The sequence below is a fragment of the Bombus terrestris genome, chromosome 4 (assembly GCF_910591885.1).
Source record: "Bombus terrestris chromosome 4, iyBomTerr1.2, whole genome shotgun sequence".
In the NCBI taxonomy this organism is placed as follows: domain Eukaryota; kingdom Metazoa; phylum Arthropoda; class Insecta; order Hymenoptera; family Apidae; genus Bombus; species Bombus terrestris.
The window spans coordinates 5,918,032-5,942,971 of NC_063272.1; the positions used below are offsets into that span (position 1 = coordinate 5,918,032).

Sequence of the window (24,940 nt, forward strand, 5' to 3'; positions counted from 1 at the left end):
TGCTTTTTCTTCTCACAGTGATTGAATTTCATTAAAAGTAGATTATCTAATACATTCGCCGCAATAATATGTTCCGACGTACCTACACCATGAAGGAACGAGGTTACACGATTAATGAGAATTTCCGTGGTTCGAGGGACACAAAGAGAGAAAACTGCGACCGTAACCCTGGTACAGAACGATTTATGAGCTTGCCTCGCGTGTGTGTGATATACACTGTGATCGCGAAGTTGCAAAATCTGTCTCGTATTGCAACCCATATTTGCGTCCTATAAATATCTCGTATCAATCTTCTGTACCACCGTATGACTACAAGCTTATACATTCATTCGTCTATGTTTTTTAAATATCATTTTATATCTTCGTTATCGTGAGATCTACCATTGCTATGTTGTCACGCGATGCATTTATAATAATTATCAGTTGTTATTTCTTCCATTAAAAGTGAAAAATTGTAATTAATTGCAGATAATTTCTCTGTGAAACAACCAAAGGAAAACTAGGTTGCAGAGGATTGAGGTTACTACTAGTTGTTCTGCAATTTTTTTTATACATGCTGTGTATAATGCTGGATGAGATAATTACGTTATATAGTGGTTTTTATACCAGATAACATTACATAGATATATACACTCGTGAGATACTTAGAGTTAGAAGATGTTTTTCAAAATATTTACGAAATACGGATTAATATTGAAAATAGCAGATTGCAATGTATTCGGTTACTCCATGTAATCAACATATTATATCATGCTTCCAATCTTCCTTTCGTAAAATTGGATAAAAATGAACAACGATCTGGTAATAATTATCAGTAAATAATCAATGATTTATCTTTCTTCGTATCCTACAACTTTTGTCATCTTCCTACACAGTTTCATAAAAAAAGGTTCAACCTAACGTAAGAAAGAAATTAATACGCATAAATTTAATCGGCGACAATATAATTTCACAAAATTGAGTGTTATTAACTATACACTCGGTGTAATAGGATCAATAATTCAATAATAACCCAAACTCTAAATATCTAAAATTACCAGCACTAGCACTTACAATATCTCTTACACTATGAATGTTTTCGAACGATTATTAATGTAAACGAAATGAAAAATTCCATAAAAATCGTATATATTTTTCGTACACCCGGTACACGTACAAAGTCTCCGTAGATATACGTGCCACGATCGATTTCTATCTCGGCAGCTTCTTCGCGTAAAACGAATTCGGTATGGCTATGATATTGAAAACAAGAGAAAACAGAAATAGGAAAGAAATAAACGTGACTGGAGGGATATCACGTGAAATACACGCGTAGTGTCTTAGTCCAGTTGTTATACCCTATCATCGTACCATAAAACTATATCGTATTATTATAACGTTAGATTTATAACATTGTTAAATAACGATATTCTTTTTATAAATATAAAATTTAATCGATATTTAAATTTAGTACAGGAAAAAAAGATAGAAGGTTGTACGAGATATTTTTAATAATTTTCTTAATAAATCTTATCGATTTACCAATTATAACACAAATTGAATAGATCCAACAAGAATAAAGAAATTGGCACGAAAAATACCAAAGTATACGATCAATCGTGTATTACAATGGAAATCCCACCTAATTGCTATAAGCCAGACGATCGGTTGATGACTGGATCTACGAGGTGATTTTCAGGGGCGATTTATTATGGACGCGCGATGAAGTCCACGGATAAAATTACAAATGCTGAATTATGATTACAATAACAGAGATTTATGGTCGTCGTCGTCGGTGCGTTCCAAAACACAGTCACGTGAATTTATCGTGTACTGAGAGTTACGAGTGTTGCATTTGCAATGTAAATCTTATGTGAAATTAAGGCAAATCAACCGAGCCGGAAGCCGTTTAAATAAATCAAGCATAGCCGTTTGGTCGACATGAAATTCATTACTTTTCTATTTCGTTTTGCGTGTGATTATAAATGATAAAATTGGCGAGCAAATATCGAAGAATAATAAATAAAAAGGAAGATATTATTGTACGAGGTTCGAGATTGTGTACGAGAGACTGGAAAACAAGTTAAAAATGATGACGATGTGGAGATTTTCTTACCTTGAACGAGGCAGGAACATCGAGCCATCGATGAACACAGAACCGGACAGTAGTATGTACCAGCTTGTGGCCAATTCGCCGGTACTGAAAATGATTCGAATTATATTTTATTTTACTCAGAATTGCTACTATTGGAATTTATATTAATCAAATGTAGATTTAAGTCATACATAAGCATATCGTTATAGTTTAGATTAAATTTAAGGTAGATTACTTGAATTTATTTTATATTCTATACTTTACACGATAAATACCGTTAACGATCTTTATTGCGTAGAATATAAGATAAACAGTAAAATTAAATAATCCATCCTAAACACACTCTAAACCGCTAAAATTATTTGTCATTATGTCTACCGTATATATGTCTTCATTTAAAGGAAATTTATTGTAAATAGCGAAGAAATAAAAGTTGAGAAAAACTGTATATGAATATATTTCAAAGTTGAAAATACACGTAAAATTTGAGTGTATTAAGTAATCGAGAAGTGAAAAAGTTTCTTTTTGCAATAACGAGGCAATAATAATCATCAATTAGTCGTGAAATTCTCATTTCTGTAAGTGACTGCACGCACCGGAAATTCGCGACTCAGAAAGTAGCAAGTAGCTAACTTTACAAATGCAAAAACTAAACTTGTTATTCGTAATCATAAAATACATCGTTATTCGTGGTAAATGCATTCCTTGCATTCATAAGTGTATGGATGAAGGTATGGATTATTATATATCAATAAAATGTTTATGGCACATAATAATAATTAATTTATCTAAATTACAAATTTATTCATAAAACCTGTTTTCGACAATCTTTTTATACAGAAATAAGTTAGATTTAAGCAAAACAAGAAACATATTACCATTTATAAATTGCGGGAATATCAAATGTACGCTATCGCCATCTTGACAGTCAAGTAAACAAATTTTCTTATGAAACATAAACCGTACAACTTCCCAAGATTATATGTATATTTATAGGAACAGCAGTTTACTGAACAAATATTTAAAAAATTATACTATGACTAATCGAATTAAAAATTAAATATATAATTTGCATGTACTTTTATCGTTATATTGAAATGAAATATGATGGACCACTCAATACGATGGATTCGTAAGATATCTGCATTTCAAAGTATTATTAATACCAGTGTTTTATATTTTTTAACTTTATCTTAATACAAATACAAATTCAAGATCTAAGTGAGACGCTCGGTCTGCTTACCTGAAAATCTTGTTGCATTATATTCTTTTCCTCCCAAGGTAAAATATATTTCCCTTTCACTAACGAACACGTCCAGCTCGTTCATTAAAACCGCGGGAAATGATTAAACGTCGCAATATCTAGTGACATCTCTGATCTATTTCTACGGTACTCTAGTTTACTACCAGCGGTAAGAAAGAAACACGTCGATAAAACAGTATCGGACATGTATATATAAAAAAGCTGTCGATAAAGAAATTTTCTACTACATTTTTATCACGACATATGTATACGTATTTCAGATAACGTAGAGAACTTTTCTACGACAAAAGTACAAAATAATTCCGCGAGATCAGTACGAGCGCCAATTCAAAAAATTGTTATTACTATCACACGTAGGTATGTACTGAATTCGAAACTAGTCCCGATGTGAAACGTAACCATATATACATTGAAATAGAACTTACTAATAGAGTACGTGATTCGCATGGTGTCGTTCGTATCGTACAATTTTGCAAAGCCCACGGAGGATGGAATCTCTGCACGGCCGTAACGCTTCCAGACCCAGCAGACCATAGTATATGATCTGCAGATCCTAAAATAGAAAAAATAGCAATATGTAAAGTACAAGTAACAAATAGAATTGCGTTATATACGAAGATATAAATAACAATTTTATTTAATAGAAGTTAATTACGATAAATTCTTATTAAACAAGTTGATCCGATATAAAAAATATCAACATGTAAAACACTTATACAACTGTAAACAATTTGAGCAAAAATATGAGTTGTCCAATCTTTTTCCTTGACTGTTTTTTTACGTGTAGCGAATTTTATGAAATAAAACATAAATACTACGTATCAAGAAAAGAAAACATGCGATATATTTCGATCATAAAATACACTATACATAATAAAACAATTCTGAAAAGGTTTATAAATCAATATTTCCAAACCTTTTACAATCTCAACCTTTTAAATGCTTACCACCGGAAAACCTCTGAACGGATTGAAATATCATATTTATTCGAACAATGTTTGCACTACAAACTAGAAGCATTTCACATTTAGTATCTGTGAAAGAGCTTCTTCCAAGCTGTATTACCGTGTTTATAAAGTTCTCGCGCAAGCGTACTTGTCAGAAGTGTAGCATTTGAATTTACAAGTCGTGATCAACCTATCGGTGGTAGGAGCGAGGCAATTTACAAACTCGAACGAGGCGCGCGCCAACGCAATTGCCTCTAATGCGACCCTAATGTGCCCTGTTATCGTATACTATGATCTCTATGCTATCGTTATCCACATTGATCATCCGAACAGTGCTTATTAACCGCGTTGACACGATGGAGCAAATTCAATAAAGTGATCTTTTTTTCTCAACGTTCTTCTCTTCCTTTCTCTTCTTTTTTTTTTTTTTTTTTTTATACTAAATATCAATTAAATATATTTATTTGTTTTAATCTTTATATGCTTTTATAGATAATTATTTACACTGGCAACGTCCAGATCAAAATTATTTAATATACATAGATTGATTATATATATTTATCTTTTTTAAATCATCTTTGTTTATAAATGTGCAACGTACATATTTTTACTCAAAGTAAACTTACTTACATTAGAAAAGAATTGGAAAAATGTAAATTGTCTAAGTTTCTGCGCTCGAACTCTAAAAAAAGGAAAAGGCAGTACAAGACGGAATATCATTGCTCTGATAGAAAATATAAATTTTGCAAAACGTTTGGAAAGACTTGTAGCGTGCATTCGACCATTTTGAAGGTAAACTAATTCACTCTGTAGCTTCGTGTATAAGGTGCCATATGCAACTGGAATTAGTTTTACGCAACGGAGCGTTTGAAAGACCAGTAGCATGATTTTCTTTATGGAATCCTGTACTTTTAGTTTTTTACCCTATGCTTACATTAGTGAAATTCTATGTAGGATATATTTGGATTAATTAAACAACTATATTTTTCTACACACATTGGAACGTATTAAGACATTTGCGCACCTTTATCATATAAAACATTTTGAAACTTCCTAAGTATTATCACGAGACACGACTGCCATCATTATATTAATCAAAATTAAAAACGATTCTAAAGTATACATAGAAATTACAATTTATTGCAAACATAAATTAGTAAAAAGTTAGTATACAGAACGAATAATCATCTTAAATTGTACAACAAGCGTTAGTATAGTTTCACTAAATATTCAAGTTTGTTAATATGATTCTTAATATTTTATAATTTCTGTATGTATTTTCAGACTTGTACAAAACTTTATGCATGTAATCATGATAATCCAGTCCCATAACAGTGCTAATGAAATTTCAAACTATTTCGTGTAACACGCATAATGTAACCATAAAAGATATCCACAGGCGTCCGAGCGCTTTCGCGAGCCTGAGCCAATATTCATTCTAATACGTGTTTCGTTTCGTATCTTTTCATTTTTCCTTACATTTCCTCCAAATTTAACCATTTCGAATATGGCAATGCAAGCGTGTCGCAGTTTGTCCCAATTACACGTGGTACAGTGTGCGACGACAAATTCTATCAAAAGTCCAGATTTCAGGCGAATTTCTATTCGCGTAATACGTTTCCCACGAGTTGCATTCAACGGGGCGCAATTAAAGTCGGTCGAAAAGTTAATATAGTTGAATGTACTTCCGGTGAGGGCGTAATAGCCGAACGTGTTGTGGGACCCGTGTATTGTTCTCGGAAACAGCCGACAAAAACGAAAAATAAATTACAACTGGCTTATATTTCGTGTCCTTGAAATTATCAGAAAAGTAACATTCGCGAAATGTAATGATCGAGTACAAAAAGAATCCTCTTGTTCGATAATTGAACATAGAAGGAGACGAAGCGTGGATCGACGATGCAAGGGATCGAAAAGGAGCAAGGATTCAATTTCCACGCTTGATTTGCTGATGAGACAAGCAGAGGAGACTGGTCGATCGACTTTCCATAAGCAAGAGCCGAGAAACTTTCATCGATGTGACTTTCAAATTCGAACAACGAAGGTGAATTAGCGAATTGGCTTCTTTTATACATATTTAACCGAAAGGAAAATATTTATTCCATTTTTCTATAAATAGTACGTATATGCATATCTTTTAGCAAAGACGATATATATGTCTTCACGTTATTGAAACAATTTTTATGATACCCTTCTAAATGTATACGTTAGTATGGGACAAATTTATTACTCGAACCAAAAATATTAATAAATCGACGTACGACAAGTCGTAGATCATAGATTTCTCTGTTATAATTTTACAATTTTACATTGAATAAGACAAATGGATAATACATAGTTCGTAAAACGTGAAACATATTCTAATTGTAATCGTAATTTGTTTGACGACACATAACGTACAATGTACTGCAAAATAATATTCATATAGAAATTTCAATTGCTTCGGTAAAAAGAAAAAGAAAAGAAAAGATGCTACGAATTTTTCAAACAACCCTATAATTTTGTACGTTTTACGCGTGTATAATTTTACTAACAATATTCCGTAGTTGATTTGTGGAAGAGGGCGGTGGTCGTTACGATAATTAGAGCCGCAACGCGCGACGTGTATTATAACGTGCATCGACTTTCGCGATAATCGATGTTACGTGATTAAGGCCGCGCGGCGTCTTATCAGGGCCGAGAAGGTTGCATCCTCTACTACGAACGCAATTTAACGAACGAGCAATTTAGACAACTTCTCAGATCGTTAGTTTCAGATCATCCCCTTGGTGAACTGGGAATATTCCAAGGTTCTCCTTCTAAACTTTAGACAATCTTCCGTGTATTTCGATCGTAATACGATTACTCGTTGTTTACGATATATCATGAATGAAAGTTCCGCAAGTATTCTGACATACTGATATTTAATAAATTTAGAAAGAATTTTTCGATATTAATTCATATTGCTATAGGGTTTCATAACATTTGTTTGACACGAGTATGTAACAGAGTTCAGTAAGAATTTTCTTTCTGATATTAGCATTGAGTTCAGTAAGAATTCCGTGATATTAGTTTTGAACTTAACTCTTAATTCGATTTCGAAAATAGAATTTTGAATTCTTATTTGATTATTACAGCGTAGCGAAGAATCTTACAATTTCCGGCATTTGAGTTAAAGATATAAAGAATCAGTGATATAACATTAAAATAAATAGCCTGTGTAATATATTTTTCCATTTTACTATATATAAATAATTATAATTAAAATTGCACGATGACGATAAAACAGGTAGAATCATATTCATATAAAAGAAAACTTAAAAGGAGTTTGGTAATTTCAATTTTTAATAAATAAAATTGTCATGTACCGAATGAGATACGTATCTCTACGGAAATCTATAACTCACTCTTAATATCTCATTTTGACATATTAATATAGGGATTAATAAAAATTCTATGGTATTAATATACAGTTTAATTAAAGTGCGTAATATAAACTATGATTTAATGCAGAGTTTAATTTTGCGATGCTGATAATACGGCAGTGCTTATCCTGTTTATCCTGTTTAATGTATATACTTTAAATAGAGAGCTTAATTAATTACTGTGAACAAAGCTCTCACGTTTTTGTAATTCTTTTATGATTTTACTCCTGGGCAATAAACGGTCTATTTCTCTCGTATAACTTTGTTGTACGATGTTACAATCAATACAAACACTCGTGGGATTTTACGCTGAATGTTGTTACGTCACTTCTGTTGCTCAACTTGGATAGGATATACAGCCGAAGCGTTTAACTATGGCAGCGTAATTGGATGGAGTTCGTGCTAATTGTATCGCAAACGAGTATGCGACTTAATGCGTTTTCATAAAACGATCTTTTAGAAGCTTGCTGATTCGTCTAACGTTAAGTAGATAAGAATTTCGTAGTAAATAGTACTATTTTGAAATGTAGAACCCAATAATTAGCATTAGGGATGAGAAATTGAAAGTTAGAAAATTGAAATTCGAAATAAAAAATTTCAGATTTAAAATTCAATGAGTAAAATTTGAAATTTTTATTCCATACAACTTTAACCCTAACATTTTCGAGTTTAATAACACAGGCTGGTTCAAACGTTACTCGTTTTGTTTTCTACGTACATACATTGTGATAACATCACGTCAGATCCCTAATCGAACTGATCCGTCTGTTCCAACGCATGTTTAATCCCAACTTGCAAACTTCATGGCGCCGTTTCGTCTGGATTGTTTGCAACGCAAGCCACAATCATCGTTAATAGTTCAATGGAATATAGGCAAACTCGTGGATCGTTTACAATTTAGACGAAACGAAATAGAAGCGAATGCTTGCTTGATTTTTAGCTTCGAAACGTGTTCAATGCACTAATCGTGTCGATCCATTTGCAATAGAAGAATCTTCGCTGGTGTTTTTTAATAAATAAATTACCTTTCGAACATTGTTTTGAACATATTTTAAACACGCGTTGATCAACGAACAAGAATTATTGATATACTATGCAATAATTTACGACATGAGTGTGACCATTCACGATATGAAAACCTTTCAATAAAATGTCTATATAAGATTCTTATTGTTAGTACACTTTTATGGACACCCTTTTGGCTTACTCAATTAGCATACTTTACTTGAACTCAAGCGACTTGAGTAATGAGACCAAGCATAGAAACCTGAAAAAGATATTTCAAGTGAAATAAATAACAGGTTCACGCTGCAAACGAATTACCTTCAACTCGGATAACTTGACTAATCCATTCGTTCATACACGAAGAAGATAATAAATTCCACTACAAAAAGTCTCGTTACAAAATCACTTAAACGTCGATATCTATCATAACATCAGCAACACATTAAAAAAGTCAAACATCGAAAAATTTACTAAAAATCCAATCACGAGAAAGGTTCCATCTCAAGCAACAAATTACTCGAGCATTTTCTGCGGCTCTTCGAAGACCTTCCCATCGAACCAATCCTTATTGCAAGAATAGCAATATTGATTCTGTTTCGCGTGTATTGTAAAAGCAAGATTGCAGAATGCTGGGCTATCGAACGTAATGCCCGTCGATTTATGTAATCCCCGAAATTACCGTTCCAAAAATATCATAAAATCGGCTTTCCTAATGTATCGTAACGACTGGGCTGACCATGGTGCCAGTCGAGATAAGGGACCCCATAAAGGGCTTGTACGTTATCGTTTTTGCTGCAACCTAAGGCAAGATAAATGCGTATTTCAGGAAAATCCTAAACCAAACTCCCGGTTTGGGACGGATGGACGAGTTAAAATGGAAGACAATGGGAGAAAATATGCTGCACAGACACTTTTTCTTACCAGACTATCGTACTGTTTCTTGGTAGACAGATAATCGGACGGAAACAGGTGACCGCGAATAAAGAAGCTGCTCTTAAACGCTCTTATCGCGTTTAACTTCCCCTCGAGTCGAGGATTTAGATCATTTGAATTTAAAACAAAGCTGCTCTCCTTTCGTTTCAACTTCCTTTCCGCTTAGTGTATCGTGTAAAGTCTGCAGGGGGAGATAGTTTAGGCGAATTATAACCGACTACGTTTAGGAATAAATCAATGAGAATTAGATGATAAAATAGGGATGGAAAATTCGCTGATCCCAATTTTAATATTGGGGCAGAGATACTCGATATTCTTTTAACGTAAACGTCAGCCTACTAAATTTACAATTTGATTCAAATTTTTATATTTGTAGCAGACAGATTGCAGACGTTTGTACAAATTTTTACAAATTCTTAATTTTAATAATTGAAAAATGTACCTATTTACTTTCATTATATCATGTTGATTCTAAATATCTACGTAGAATACAATCACATGTAGTCGCGACTTTGTTAATAATTAATAATTAAATATATTACTTGCAACGAATGGAAGGATTCAAAGAAATTCAAGCATCTATATTCTTAACCACTGAAATCGTATTACAAAACAAAAATTCTCACTTTCTTTACCTTCGTTTAGTCGTTGCTTGATTAATTCCATGAGCTTTTCAGATAACAAATCAGGTCCTATCTCAAATATACAAAAAATTTTACGCGAAACTAGGAATGCAATTTACTCTTCTAGTCAATCAAAAAAAGCGCGATCCGCCAATTGTTTCGAGTTTGAGCGTGTTATCGATCGCGCCACGAGGAACATCGCAAATTTTTCGAATTTCCAATGTTCGCTCTGTCGAAAATTGCGAACGTGACAGATTTTAACACTTCGTTGATATCGTTATATCGAATCACTGAATTGTAGATTAACTATAAATCAAATGGACTGAATTACGTGTAACTTCTGAGTATTTTATTTTAATTTGGACCCTGTGCTATGTGCGTTAACTACTAGCACGCGTAAGATATACAGGTGTTATGTTCTATCTGCGCATATCATCGCACAATGGAATACCTCATGAGACGAAAAAGACATCAGACAAATGTTATAAAAGTTGTTTAACGCAGACGAGACAAAGTATAGGTGTTTTCGCATTCTTCCCAAGCATACAGTTTCAAAAATATATATAAGAAACTTTGTATTCGGACTTCCAAAGTTAAAATTACCAATAACTAAAGTGTATACATAACTTGCATCAAAGAAATCAATCACGAAAGTGTCATGAAAGAAGAGAAAGAAACTTTTATCCATACATCTTCTCTTACATTACTCAAATCTGTAAAAACGTTGTATCGTTGTAAACCCACAAAGTTTCTATGAAAAATTTCGTCTTAGTTATTTTGACCACTTTCATAGAGTTCGTGTTAACAGCTACTTGAAATTGTGAATACAAATATCGATAACCTGGAAAACACGGTCATTTTTCAATGTTGTTTTCTCGAAACCATTTTCATTTATCTTTCGTTTGAATTTTGTGCATCTTAAAACCTTAACCTCTTAAAATCTGATTAAATACCTACAGAAAATACCTGTAACTAAAATATTCTCGACAAACGTACATCTGTCTAAAATTCTTCTTTTGTTTTTCTTTCCAAATTTGTGCATGTTACAATGAACCACGGACAAAAATAATTGTACGCGTACAAAATGCCTAAGTTCTTTAAGTACAAACGGTTCGAAGAAACGCGTCTAATAGTAGAAAACTCCCTTAAACGCAGGAAAATAATAACAACGTGACGAGCGTCAGGTGGGAGTTTCTCGGTCTGACAAAGGGTAAATACCTTTATAAACCACGAAAACTTGCGAATCAAGGTTTTGTACAGCGCCTGTCGGTCTCCAAAGCGGTTTCGACCACGTTTCGCCTCTCGATTCGTTGGCTCGTTCTTTTTTTGCTCGCCTTTCCTACGAAAAGTGGAGCGAACACTGGATGACCTTCACGTACGGATCGTATGAACCCACGTTGCGAGACGTCTCGTAAGATTTTAAAAGGGGTTCCTCGTGTAGCCGCGTAAATATCAATTATTTCAACCCTCCGGGAGCATCGTAACGGTGAAACAAAATTTCTATCTATTATGGAACGGAGCAGTTCCCTGTATGAAGATGGATTAGGACTGCTCCATCTGACCAACGAGGGTTGTTTTTTTGTGAGTGTTTTTTATTCGTTCGAAACTGTAGACACGTACTACGGGTCCTGGCGCGATCGGCCTCCTATCGATTCCATTGCTTCGTTCGATATTAATCGGAAAATGAGTCGAGTTGAAAGTGGTTTTTGCTACTGAAAAAGTTGCTTCGTGATATCGCGAACGTGATGTGTGCATTCGAACCTGTTTTCGAAAGGAAAGCCAAGGGACGAGTTTGACTTGAATTTCTCGATCGATCGGAAAATTATTTAACGATGAAATTTGAAATGTCATGGATATTAAATGATAATATCGTAAATAATTGTACAGTGTTATACAACGTGCTATGTAAATTTTGTAATATGTTCTTTTATTAATATTTTTATTAAACGATGTTAAATGTGATAAACTAAAGTGAATTTATCATTTCTATATCATAGGATTTTGCATAATGTGTTATGTAAACGATTATTACAAAATTCTTTCTCGTGATTTTTAAATTGCATTCTACACCTATGTCGGTATTACGTGTATTACGTGAAAATGTGTGTCGACTCAGCACAGCAGATAACCTTCGGATAACATAATATTTGAATAATACAAATACAATTTGTATAAATAACAATTTGTATGGTTAACAATTATTTGTATAAAAAACAAATAATATATTTTTGACGACGTGGTAAAAAATTGTGTCACCTATCATATGACATCATACGACATTGCAATTGCAGGATATTTATGGTTTTTTCGTAAGAGTACATATTATGCTTTGCTGTTAACGCTACGAGATCACTAGACCCTAATTCAGAATTATGCGTTTAATCTCAGGGGTTTACCTCTGAATTTACCCGAGCGTATTTCGTCCAAAAGATACAGTGAACGTGTTATGGTAAGTAAATCGTCACACGGTAGATATAGATATAAAAACACCGAGGGAGTGGTTTTATTAAGAAACATGTACTTCCATTTCATAGATTAGAATTTTTGTAGAAGCAGTAGTATACTATGCAAATGCAAGTATACTATGTACAGCTAAAGATGTAGATCTGTAGCACTATCACGGAACAAATCGACAATCTGAATCAAGGAACATTTAATTAAGCTCAATTTAAAAGGAGGGAACGTCTGTCAAATTGCTTTAACGATCATTTAAATACAGCACGGAAAACCGTTGAATTATTTTCTATATTTGTAATAGTTTATTTAAATGCACATTAACTAATAGCAAGTAATTACAATAAAGTAGTAATTATAACGAACTTCTCTAATTACCATATGCATCATATTATATGCGTGATACGAGTTTTTCAACAAATTACTGAGAAGGTTGAAACTCATAACTCTATGTGATATTATTGGAAAACTGGATAGAGAAAATTCCACGTACATTGCCATTTAAAAAAGAACGATGGTCGTAGAACTGATCTTTTTATTTAAAAAAATATATGCTGGTGAAAAAATTGTAGCGTAAATTATCATTTTTATACAAACAGGAACAACTAAAATATCCACAGAAATAACGAACTTCGAAGTGATTTTCCTCCAATAAATTATTGGGAACAATACCCAAACCTAATTTCAAAGTATAAATGTGAGAAGCAGACATCATTAACGTACGTAACATGCTTTTGTATCTAAAATTTTCAGGTAGATAATGGACCTTAAAAAATAATAATAAAATATTTTTAAAGGGAGTTTGCGAGGTAAATGAAAGGGCAAGTAACCTAGATATTATTCGAAACTCATCTTTACACTCGCTGTCATGAATAAGCCTTTCGTTTCAGGAAAAATGTCGATGGTACGCTTGGCCCGTGGAATAATGCTAGAAAAAAAAAGGGAGAAAACGTTCTCAGACGATCTGTGTACACGTTTCAACGCGAATGAATTGTTCTAGGGACAAAACACAGTACACTCATTCTTTTAATCGCTCATACGTCGTACACGCAGCCGCTTCGGAATATTGCTCTTCAACTTTCTAAATATTTGTTACCAGCTACTGAATTCATATTCTCGTTTGTTTTTTCTCTCCTTCCCATGATCCGGTATAGTTACATACACATGTTTGAAATCGAACATGCACGTACCAAAAACGAAATAAACGCGACCAGTCTATCAAAATACAAAATTTCAACTATCATGAAGAAAAAAGAAATATACGTTTACACGAGTTTTGGCATTTAGACGAAAGTTCCTTGAATTTTATTGGATAATACTTTATTGGCTACCGTCGTAAACTTTAGATGATGCGTAATATTTAAATGATAGCTGCATCCCCCCCCCTCAAAAAACATGTTATAGCGTAAATTTTATTCTATCATATGATTTTGATTTGTGACATCGATAAGGATCTCTCAAGGGAATTTGATCTGGAAGGATACGATCCTTCTGTATTATAAAGGAGGAACAAATGCATCGAGGAAAATTCTGTACGTTTTATCGTATTTCCTGTGTTTGCTATATTTGCTATTTCTCTAACTAATTTGTATAATGTGAGAAACCACGCGTACTAACAACGATTCTTGTCATTGATATTTCTTCGAACTTACAAGAACTCGAGTAAATTAAAGATGATCCAAAGAACATAATAGTATATGTATCAAGCGTAATGTTTAAAAAATGTGGATCCTTGTAAATTTTCAACAAAAGCACAAACTCTTCTTTTCCTCCAAATGCTAAATATCTACGGTGATAAAATCAACGATCGTGCAGCCCACCGCGGAAACAAGACGAAACGATGCTTCCACCGAAATAAAACGCGAGACAATGAAAACTCAGCTCATCCATAACTCATCGTGGAACGTTCCACGCTTCTTTTTCTACGTGGACGCGATCGATGGCGTTTACAACCGAACAGAACAAACGCACGAAGAAAGATAATAAAGTTGGACAGTTTTGTTAACGACAGACATCTGTGTATAATAGAGAGCACGCATCGAGAAGCGCGAAACGCTTCCATCGCGTCAATCGTTTCCGCAAGAATGAAATTTCAAAGACCAGTTCCCGCTGTTTCCACGAATAAAACAAGTTGAATGCAATGAAAAAAGAAAATATACAAATATAAAGAAGAAGCGAGAAAGAAGAAAAGAACAGAGAAAAAGAGAAAAACCTGCCAATTATATCCTCAGCGATCGAGGACGTCGGTAGAGACGCCATTATTTGTTTAAAACTACTGCGCGGCTACGGTCCAGATCGATATCTCGCACAATATCTGAGACTTTCATTGTACTGAAAATTGCGGTCGTTTCCCTGAATTTTCGACGTTTCCCTATTTAGCCATGCTTTGCCTTGGTACACGCGCGACTCTGCACACGGCCGTTATTCTACGCTCGCCTCCCAGATCGAGCGGTTCGCAAATTAGCACGAAAATAACGAAGGGCGCAGAAGGACGTCTGGGAAGCGTTCGCGCCATGGAATTCGACAAGTTTTTCATGAAAATCCGTGACTCAGGGATTTTTCTTAATTGGCCCCTGACGACGACGATCGATATTATGCCGGTCACGCGACCGGAGATGAAAGGTGATTAAATATTCAGAGGGACTCGCTATTCTACGAATTTCTTTCTAATTTCATTATTTAAACAATCGACGAGGATTTCGTAAGCGGAATTTTGTTTCTTTATGAAGAGAGAGATTGTTGTTGATTGGAGTGTCTCTAACTTCGATCTAAACGCTTGGAAATAGATGGTTTCTTGTAAATAAAATTTTAACGCGGTTTGGAGAATTAAGGTTTTTTTATTGTTTGGGCGAGGCTTCGGTACGACAGCAAATAAAAGAAATTAAATGGAAAGTAATTAAATATCTGAGAACACGTAATCTTTCATAGCTATCTTTTATCTGTTTAAATGAAAACTATGGTCCAATGATAAGGAAGATTAATAGAAGGATAGTTAAATATTTTGAGAACAAGCCATTTCTCAATATTATATTTCACCCGTTAAAGATAAATTCTGATACACTAGGAGATAAGGAAACCACAGTGCAACCGAAATGTTGAAGAGATATTCGAAGAATTTTAAACTGTTTCACTATGGAAATTAGTTGGATAAATTTACCCGAGAGTAAAGTAGGTCCTTTAGGTCAAAATAAAAACGCCATTGTAACTGCTTAGAGACATTATTTTCTGATGCCAAGTATTCGTTGTTTCGGGCGAAATTCTTCCCCGCTCGTACCTATAGTACAATTCTGCAACTTGGCAGTTCTGAATTCTCCAAAAATAAAATTTTATACGCATAATAAAACTCTGTAGATTTTCTTATTGGTTCTACAGTACAATTCTTGTCGTCAATGTCCGCTTCTTTTAAATTAAAGTGAAATTCTTGTCGTGGATTTTCTCTCGTTTCACCTGCTCTAGGAAATTTTATACTTTACAAAAATCCTCCAAAAGATAAAAATTTGTACGTACGCTTGGTAGAAAATGAAGCCGCACGTAATAAAATTTCGTAGGTTTTTCATTAACTCTAGCAGAAAATTCTTGTCCAGAACTCTCGTGTATACACATAGAACGCATCGTGTTCTACAAAAATTTTAGATTTCATAAATATTCTTCAAAAATAAAATTTTGCGCACACAGGCAGATCATAACAAAGCTTCGTACCTTTCATTGCATGTTCAAAATCATTCTACTGGGTACTTTCTATATAACAGAATTTCCGTGTAAGTTCCGTATCGTGTAATATAACGCGTTCCACATCGTATAACTCATCTGTAAATGTTCTCTATTTTCCACCAAAACATTGTATAAAAATTCCCTTCTATCTCAAGCAGGAAACGTTCGAACAAAGAGAACACTTGATTAACAATCAGAGAAAAACGAACTACCCGTGGTTATTTTTCCAAACGATGTATTTGCGCGCACAAGTTTATATTCGGTGAAAAATGACATAAAAGACATTTACAAGCCTAAAAGAAAGTCATTTAAATTCAATTACTTCTTTGTCGATGTAACGATTTGTATTGGCTCGTTGCCAATTTTTTTCTTTTTTTCGTCTCGGTCGCAACATACACGTGACAGAGCATTTTATTGCAAAAATCGTTCGATCGTTGATATGTCGCGCGATGGGAAAGGGACATCACGATAGAACAAAGCGAGCTAGTTTTTCCGATCGCAATCAACCGTACGACGTTCGAATTAGAAACGTACGATTGGTAGTTAGTCCAAGTCCCGATAGAACAAAGGGGAGCAAAGGCAGTTAAAGGGTAAAAAGGGCGCTATCACGAAACGTTCGACTATCTCAATATACATCACTCGATATACACCCTAACTGTTAGGACACCTATGGAAATCGAAATAAATTTAAAAAATGATTGAACAATGATTAAAAAGAATTATTAACTTGTTTTACGCGAAGACGGATTACAAAATATTATGATCAATAAACAGTTCATATTTCTGTAATAATTTTTGTAACGCTAGAGGTATACGTAACTATCATTTTTTTATCTCAAGTTGAAAATATTTCGCCACTTACCTTGATATTTCAATAATGATTAGTTTTTCCTCGTCGTTTAACGCGAGAATCCTTTTCGCCGAAAATTCTTTATCCCTTTCCGATAGAGGAAAAGTATTTGTTCGTTGGTTTATCCGATAAGGAACACACAGAATCTCAGGAAGAAGTTTTAACGATATTATTTTTGAAAAAAGCCATCAAGGCAACGTGACAGAATCTTTTCGCGAAACTTTCTCTTGAAACTAACTCGCTAAAGGACCTTCTTTGCTTCGGTACCTATCTGATAAAACAAAAATCAATTGTATTGATTCGTATCGATTGTTAGCCATCAGAGTGTTCAAACTTCTCAAATATAATCAGTAAAAAAGAAAGCCGTTAAAAATATTCAGATTAGTATGTATTTGAGAAAATAGAAATAATAGCACATAGCTAGAAGTTTGTAACGCATTATGTGTTAATCATTTTAAACATCATTGCAAAAACATTTTGAATACTTGCATATCGAGTTTCATCATAACGAACTAAAAGTTAATGTATGAACGAAGACGTCATCAAAGACACAAAAATTACCACGGTCAAGATTCTACAAAATATGGAAGATACTTTCTTTTCGAAATGATATATATAATATAACCACCCGGTTTTTAATGTATTGTGCAGACTGTGTGAAGAATTTGAATTAAAAATTCTTATTAAAAAAATATTCCCGATGGTCCATTCTCAGAGAAAAGTTTCCAAAGATCTTCAATCTCATTATCCGTGTTTTAATAAACGATTTTTGACGGAAGATTTGGAAACCCTTTTAACCTTCGAACTACTTAATTGGTATTGAGAAGGCGAAACTCGGGTCCAGAAGTAATTTCCCGCGGAAGAAACGGGAATTTTTTCCGTCGAAATTCCAGGACGCTGCGCGCTCAAGTCCAATGCGATTATGCGAAGATAAGAAGTAGCGGATTATTCGTTTGGAAAGTTCGAGCAGTTCTCCTGTTCGTGGATATTGACGACGCCCTTTAACCTTTCTCGGCCATCGTAAAACGTAGTCACGAATGCGTCTTTGTGCGTGTATACTGCCGCGTAAAATCGCGCATTATAGAGACGACAAGCGTGCACAATAGATCATTCTGAATGATTTTTATTCGTATAAAATTGACAAACACGATCGTAAATGTGGGACAAAGAGAAATTTATAGTTATTAATGAATAATTTTTTTAATAGCAATATAGACAGATAATTTGGTTTTATTCGTAAAACATTGACAAGTATAATAGGTAGTGAATATGGGCGCAACATTAACAAAAAAAGACAGAGATTCGAAACTCTTGGTGAATAATTCTTTTTATAATAATATAGTATCTGTGTGTGTAGGAAAGGAGGAGGCAAGGAGTTGAAACGATAGAATTTCTTGTTCCTGTCAGAGATTTCTTGGGAGATTTCACGTGTGCATGTTTTATTTGTTTTATACGTGCAGCACGGTGAAAGTTAAACGTAACCAGAGACAATTTACTTTCATACTTTAACCATCCTTGAAAGTTCACCTCGATCAACGATCACGAATGGACAGTAATCGTGCGACAAATAATAATGTACTAATAGCTTGGACAGTGCTTCGAGGTTCGTTAACGTTAATTATAAAGAATAGAAATTCAAAGATTTTTAAATCGTAGAATTTAAAAATATAAGAATTCAAAGACCCAGAAATGAAATAATTTTGATACTCGAGCATTAAAAAGTTTAACTCACGTGAATTTTTAATTCAAGAAATTATGATTTGATGATTATGATTCACGTTATAAACCCTCGAATTCTTGAATTATTATCCTTTTATACTTTTTCTTTTTACCAAATATGTTTAGTAACGTAAACTACCAAACTCTATATAAATTATATGCTATTTACAGGAAAAATATAATCATGCAATTTCATTAACTCACTTGAAGCGTTCGTCGTTCTGGATCGCGGCAGAGAGCCCTGACGAAATGTGGATCCAAATAGTCCGTCATAGTAGCCTATCTATAGACTACTCTGCGATCCTTTTTCCTACGTGCTTCTGTGTCCTGTTGGAGCACTTCTTCCTGGACATCGCCACCAAAATGGTCGCAACGTTCGATTCTCAAGGGTCCAATGACCTCTTTTAAGCCATTAAATAGACCGATCCTCTCGTGATAGTTTTACAATTAGCAAAATATTTCACTTCCATTTTCATTTTTCTTTCCACTGTATTTTTCTCTTTTTCCCTTTTTTTCTTTTTGTATCGATGAAAAATCTAATATACGTTCGGAACTACAGCTGCATTTAATCATGCGCGGCGTAATACGAGAAATTTTGATGCAGATTGAATCTTCTGTTTTCCAAAATCCATGATGATTTTTGTTGAATGTGCTGGTTCAAAGTGATGAATTCTGTAAGCATAAATAGGAGAAATATTAAAAAAGAACTAGAGTAACCATTTTGCGATAAGCAAATTACATTACATTTTAATAATTGTACGAATTCAAATACGAAATATCGTGATTATTAATGCTAAAACTACGTAAGGTATATAATGTGCATGATATTTTGTAAAAAATTGTATAAATTTACTGCTGTAAATTCCTCGATACTTGAATGACTTTTTTATAAAGTATACTTGCTTTTCACGTACCTTGCATTTCGATTTCTTTGGTACAAGCTTTATATTACAGCTGTCAGTATTTCTACAGCGTTAATATTTATTACTCGAGAATCATAAAAATTTTATTATCCTTACAGAGCATAAGACGATAAAAGCGAAATTTTCTACATAATTTACAGATGAACGACAGAAACTTCTATAAAAATAACAAACGATTCCATTGTCGACCTAAGACTCGTTAATCAATTCCCGTTACCATTCTTAAATTTATCTTCTCATTAAAGGTGAATCTCGGTTTATTTACCGAGAGCCTTTTCCTACTTTCTCTCTTCCACAAAGATCAATTAAGGTGCCCGGAATCGCCTCCTATTAATCTCCTCGCATTTAATTCAGGTTCTCTTTCACCGAACGCGACAAACTCGCTGTTCGACCAAGTCTCTAGCTCTATTGCGGCTAAATCAATCGGAGAAAATTATACTCTGTTGCATATTCAAATGGTTGAATATTCACGGTAACTCGAAACAGTGAATGAACGCACATCTCGAAGCCATCGAACGCAAACTTAGAAGTGAAGCGACTTGCAGCGTCGGTGCACCTTCGTTTCCGTCCCATCCAAACTAAACTAATCGTAATTCAAGCTTGTTTCCAAATGACGATGGAGATCAAACTTGAAACGCAAGCACCGAGGCATAGAATGCGTGTATGAAGGTCTCAAAGGTAAATCTCAAACGCCAAACGAACGTCGTTCACGACGAGAACCGATCGAGTCAAGAAACGATCGTTCGGAAGGAAAAGAAACAGGTACCGTTACGAATTATGAATGAAACGCGAAACAACGTTGCAGGATGAATTATAAACGCGACGGAAGTCGCTCGTTAAGGCATGCTGCACCTGCGGATAGATGCGGTGAAACGATAGGCGGCTAAACTGGAAATAGGCTCGTCGACCTTTTCGCGATCGAATCGTGAAGAATGGAACGGATTTGAGCTGCGAAAATGAAACGTTGTCAGAGGCATGGATATTTGACCGTATCGTGTCATCAAGAAGGTACTTCTTTGATCGAGAGTCGAAAGGCTTTTCTTTAGTTAGAGCACTGTGCAAGTTGTTTGAAAAAATTATGGCTAAACTTCAACTACGATTTGATAAATATAAATCCAAATATCACTCGCTTCGTAGTTATAAGACGTTTCATCGGTGCAGTGTATCGACCACTTAAGAAAGGAAACAACAACCGATCATACAGGTATTATCCTGTGTACAAACAGCAATCCTTTTTCGAGATGCTATTCTTCGTACGAATTGATCTCATTCTTGGCGTAAATTTGTCGACAATCTCGAAAATTACTCTTTAATATTCCAGCCTCTTTTGATCGTTGATATACGAGAAACACGTAGGTGTATACATTACAGGTCTTTAAACTCGATTTTCTCAATACGAAGCTTCTAATACAATTTTGATATTCTTGATTTTCATCCTCTTTCGTATGGCATAGAATCTACCTTGCTTTTACTTGTATCACGAATTTAGTACATGTACTTTACGAAACATGTGTATATATAATGTATGATTTACGTATGTGCATAAGCAAGTTTTAGTTATATCTTTTGTATATATCTATAGTTACATATAGTTAGCTATACATGTATAAGTTAGTCCCAATTCTGCGACAGTCATTGCCATACTTCTTCCAAAATGCAATTCGAGGATCGTACTCGTATCCTAACCAACGGTTGTGATAAAGTTTACACATCACAATCGAAACAGGAATTATTATTCCTGTGCGACGCAACAACGTGACTGCCAGTTGGAGAACAGATGGCGACTAACAAACGTCGAAAACGAATATAGGGAACGAGAAGCATCGATTTCTCGGTTTATTCTCCGACCTTGGTGTATGTAACGTCACGCGAGCCACATACCTAACAACCTTTGGATGGGAGGCCGTGCCAGAGACGCGGGTACCCACTGCCACAACCGACCAACCATGAAACGTAACGACCGATCCGGAGGCATTTGAACCGCGCAGAACGAGACCGGGTCGCGGATGTATCGCGATCTGATGCCACGATGCGTCGATCCCGCAAATCAACTTGATAAACTGCCAGACGCGTGGCGCGGATAGGATGAACATTGCAAACAAGCCAGGCCACCGAGGAGTTCGTCTGTTTCACGTGGTTTCCATATGGGAGTAGACAGTTGCCGAGATCATTTGCATTTACTTGTTACATTTTTTGGAAAACTCGGTAATTATATAGAAAATCACCGATTTCGATGAGCAAGCTTCTCGATATTCTGAGCAAGCTTCTTCCTATGTAACCGCCTCGCTCGGCCTTCGTCCTCCGAGATGTTCGCAAAAAATTTCAATTACATTTAGCTTCCGTATACTTCACTCTGGCATATTTTTAGATAGCCCAATCTGAACTTAACTCGTTGATGCTGATCGTCAGTAATATAAATAAAAAAATTAGATTAATATCCGGCCGCTTCGCGGTAACCTCACGTAATTTTTGCTTCGCGCGATTTTATGAATAGGAAAAAGTTGTCCAGAATGTTGATCTCGGCAATATATTTGCCCGAAATCGTTAAAATGGACGAGGTGCGCCCTTTTTCTATATAATTACCGAAAACTCTGATAGATCTTGCTTTATTGAGAACGCTTGGTTATAACAGGACTCACAAAAATTGCTGCTGCGCCCTCGTGATTTTCATATCATATATATGTTCATATCATATAGAGCATACACGGTTGCTGCGATTATCTGAATCTACTTATTATATTTATTGGAAGATTCTAGTAAATCTTAATTTATTTAGTATTTTACATTACAGTAGAACCCCATCTAACGCGGTACTCGTTTAACGCGATAAGAAAATTGCCGCCGCGCCCTCGTATAAGGCAGCCGCGTAATTGCTTTAAAAGACTCTATATGTGTGTATGCGACTGTGAATGTTGGAAGTGTAAAAATATAATATCGCCTTAAACTTTCAATGAATGGAAATCGAATTTTGATGAGTTGAAAAGGAAACGTTTGAAACTGAAGTCAATCGCCGTACCTCGTATATCAATGTAATCAAATTAAGAAACCGATAGATCTAAATACTCGACATTTGAGAGATTTATACAAGAACTATGTAAAATTTACGTGAATATATTTCTTAAGTGTAAAAATATTCAAGCTTCTAAAAATTTGAAATCCGAGATTGGGGTTAGGTTAGCATTTAGATCGACGTTTAAGTATATGGTTTTAGTAAGAGAAATACAAAGTGAATGTTGAGTTTCTGGAGCAGATTTTGAAATGTGTTGCAATCAAATTACGGTAGTATAGGAAAATAGTAGCTGCCTTGCCTTTTATTTACATTTCTGTTTGACGTCAATGGTGCATAAAATTTCCGATGAATGAACATTTCTCTACATAATTAAAGGCACTGCATCTCTCGCTGAAAGGCGTAAAAATAAGTTTCTCCGGTCGGAAACGAAGACTGATCGATTCATAAGACGTGTCCAAGCTCCGTTCGATTCTTCTGTCCTTTTTCTTTCATCTTCTCCTTCGACAACGGATCTGCATTTTTCCTTCATTTTAGTATAAACATTTGAAATATCGAGCATACTTCCTTCAAATATTGAAATTCTTCGTAGCCATTATACATCTTTACGGCTATATAAAATATCTATCGTAAATCGTAGTAACGTGACAAAGCATACATTTAACAGTTTCCCGTTTCATTCTGTAAATATGCATTATTCTTCCTATTCTTTGCTAGAAAATTTTACGCCATATATTACAATTTCCGTTCGAAACGAAAAGCGTTGAAATCAAAGAAACTCAAGAGCTCAAAGAGGTAAAAATTAAAAAATTGCAAAATTTAGGAATTCAACTACCTAAAAATTTAACAACTCGCCTAGCAAAAAATTTGGAGTTCAACGTTTCAAAGATTTTAAGATTAGAAAGTTTTAAGTATTAAAACCGTCAAATTATAGAAACTCTAGATTTTAGAAAATTCTACATTTCATAAATTCAAGGATCTAAAAATTCCAAGTTTTAAAAGATTGTAAATTCAATTTCATTTGGATATTGAAAAATTTAACGTAGAAGAGCAAGCGTCGTTTTTCTTCGTGAAACAGCGCAGTCAAGGCAGATATTAAACTTCAGATTAAAATCTACTCTTTTATGTCAGACGATATTCGACGATACACAGCTGCTGAGCAGTGATTTTCAAATTGAATGGTGGCCGATAGTCCGCAAAATGTTGCTGGAGTAATCGACGACGACGGGGCGACGATTTTTTCCGACCGACTCCAGCTATTCTATCAACGGGACGCAATTTTGCGGGATCTAAAATGGTGAACCGCGTATATAACAACGGCCTACGGGATCTGGCCTTTCTATCCTTGCAGAAAACGGAGACAGAAGAAGCAGAGGCTGATAATAAGCTGTGCCAGAACGGACTTTCGCAACAATGGTTCTTCGGTGAGACAATTTCAATCTTTGCCTGGATATGCTGCCTGGTAAACTTTTATACGAGTTCTAGCTAGCATTCGTGGTGTAATTAACCTTGCTGATTGAAAATATCAATCTTCTTAACAATCCAAGAATTCGTTTTTAAAATACATTTTTTTCCTCTTTTGCTATGGGAAGCTTCATGTGTATTACTTATTTAGAGTTTCAATGCTTCAAGCATTTCCGTATAAATGGGTGATTATGTCAATTAAAAATACACAGCTTTTATTATTTATTATTTATTATAGATTATTATATTATAGTATTTATTATAGATATTATAAGTTTTTCATTCCTTAGAACTTATAAAATTTATATTAATTAAAAATACACAGCTTTTATTATTTATTATTTATTATAGATTATTATATTATAGTATTTATTATAGATATTATAAGTTTTTCATTCCTTAGAACTTATAAAATCTATATTTAGGATTGTAATTAAGATCATCTCAATCTCATTTTATCAGAATTTCGATTTATCTTCATACTTACTTACATACCTAAACAGTAATATATCTATAGCCGCATTTTAATCGATCCAATGAAAATCAATTCCAATCAATTTTT

At 34.4% G+C, this 24,940-nt stretch overlaps 1 protein-coding gene across 2 annotated transcripts in view; it reads right to left on the reverse strand.

Moving 5' to 3' along the window:
• The window catches only part of LOC100648358 (rap guanine nucleotide exchange factor 2), a 250,571-nt gene that overhangs the window by 181,951 nt on the left and 43,680 nt on the right, over positions 1-24,940 (reverse strand). For both annotated transcript variants that reach the window (XM_048404837.1, XM_048404838.1), the window contains exons 2-4: positions 19,189-19,656; positions 3,764-3,891; positions 2,096-2,179 (exon numbers count right to left, since the gene is read on the reverse strand). In XM_048404837.1, the coding sequence (XP_048260794.1) occupies positions 2,096-2,179; positions 3,764-3,891; positions 19,189-19,257 (281 nt within the window). In that variant the 5' untranslated portion in view covers positions 19,258-19,656. The remainder of the gene's footprint in view (positions 1-2,095; positions 2,180-3,763; positions 3,892-19,188; positions 19,657-24,940) is intronic.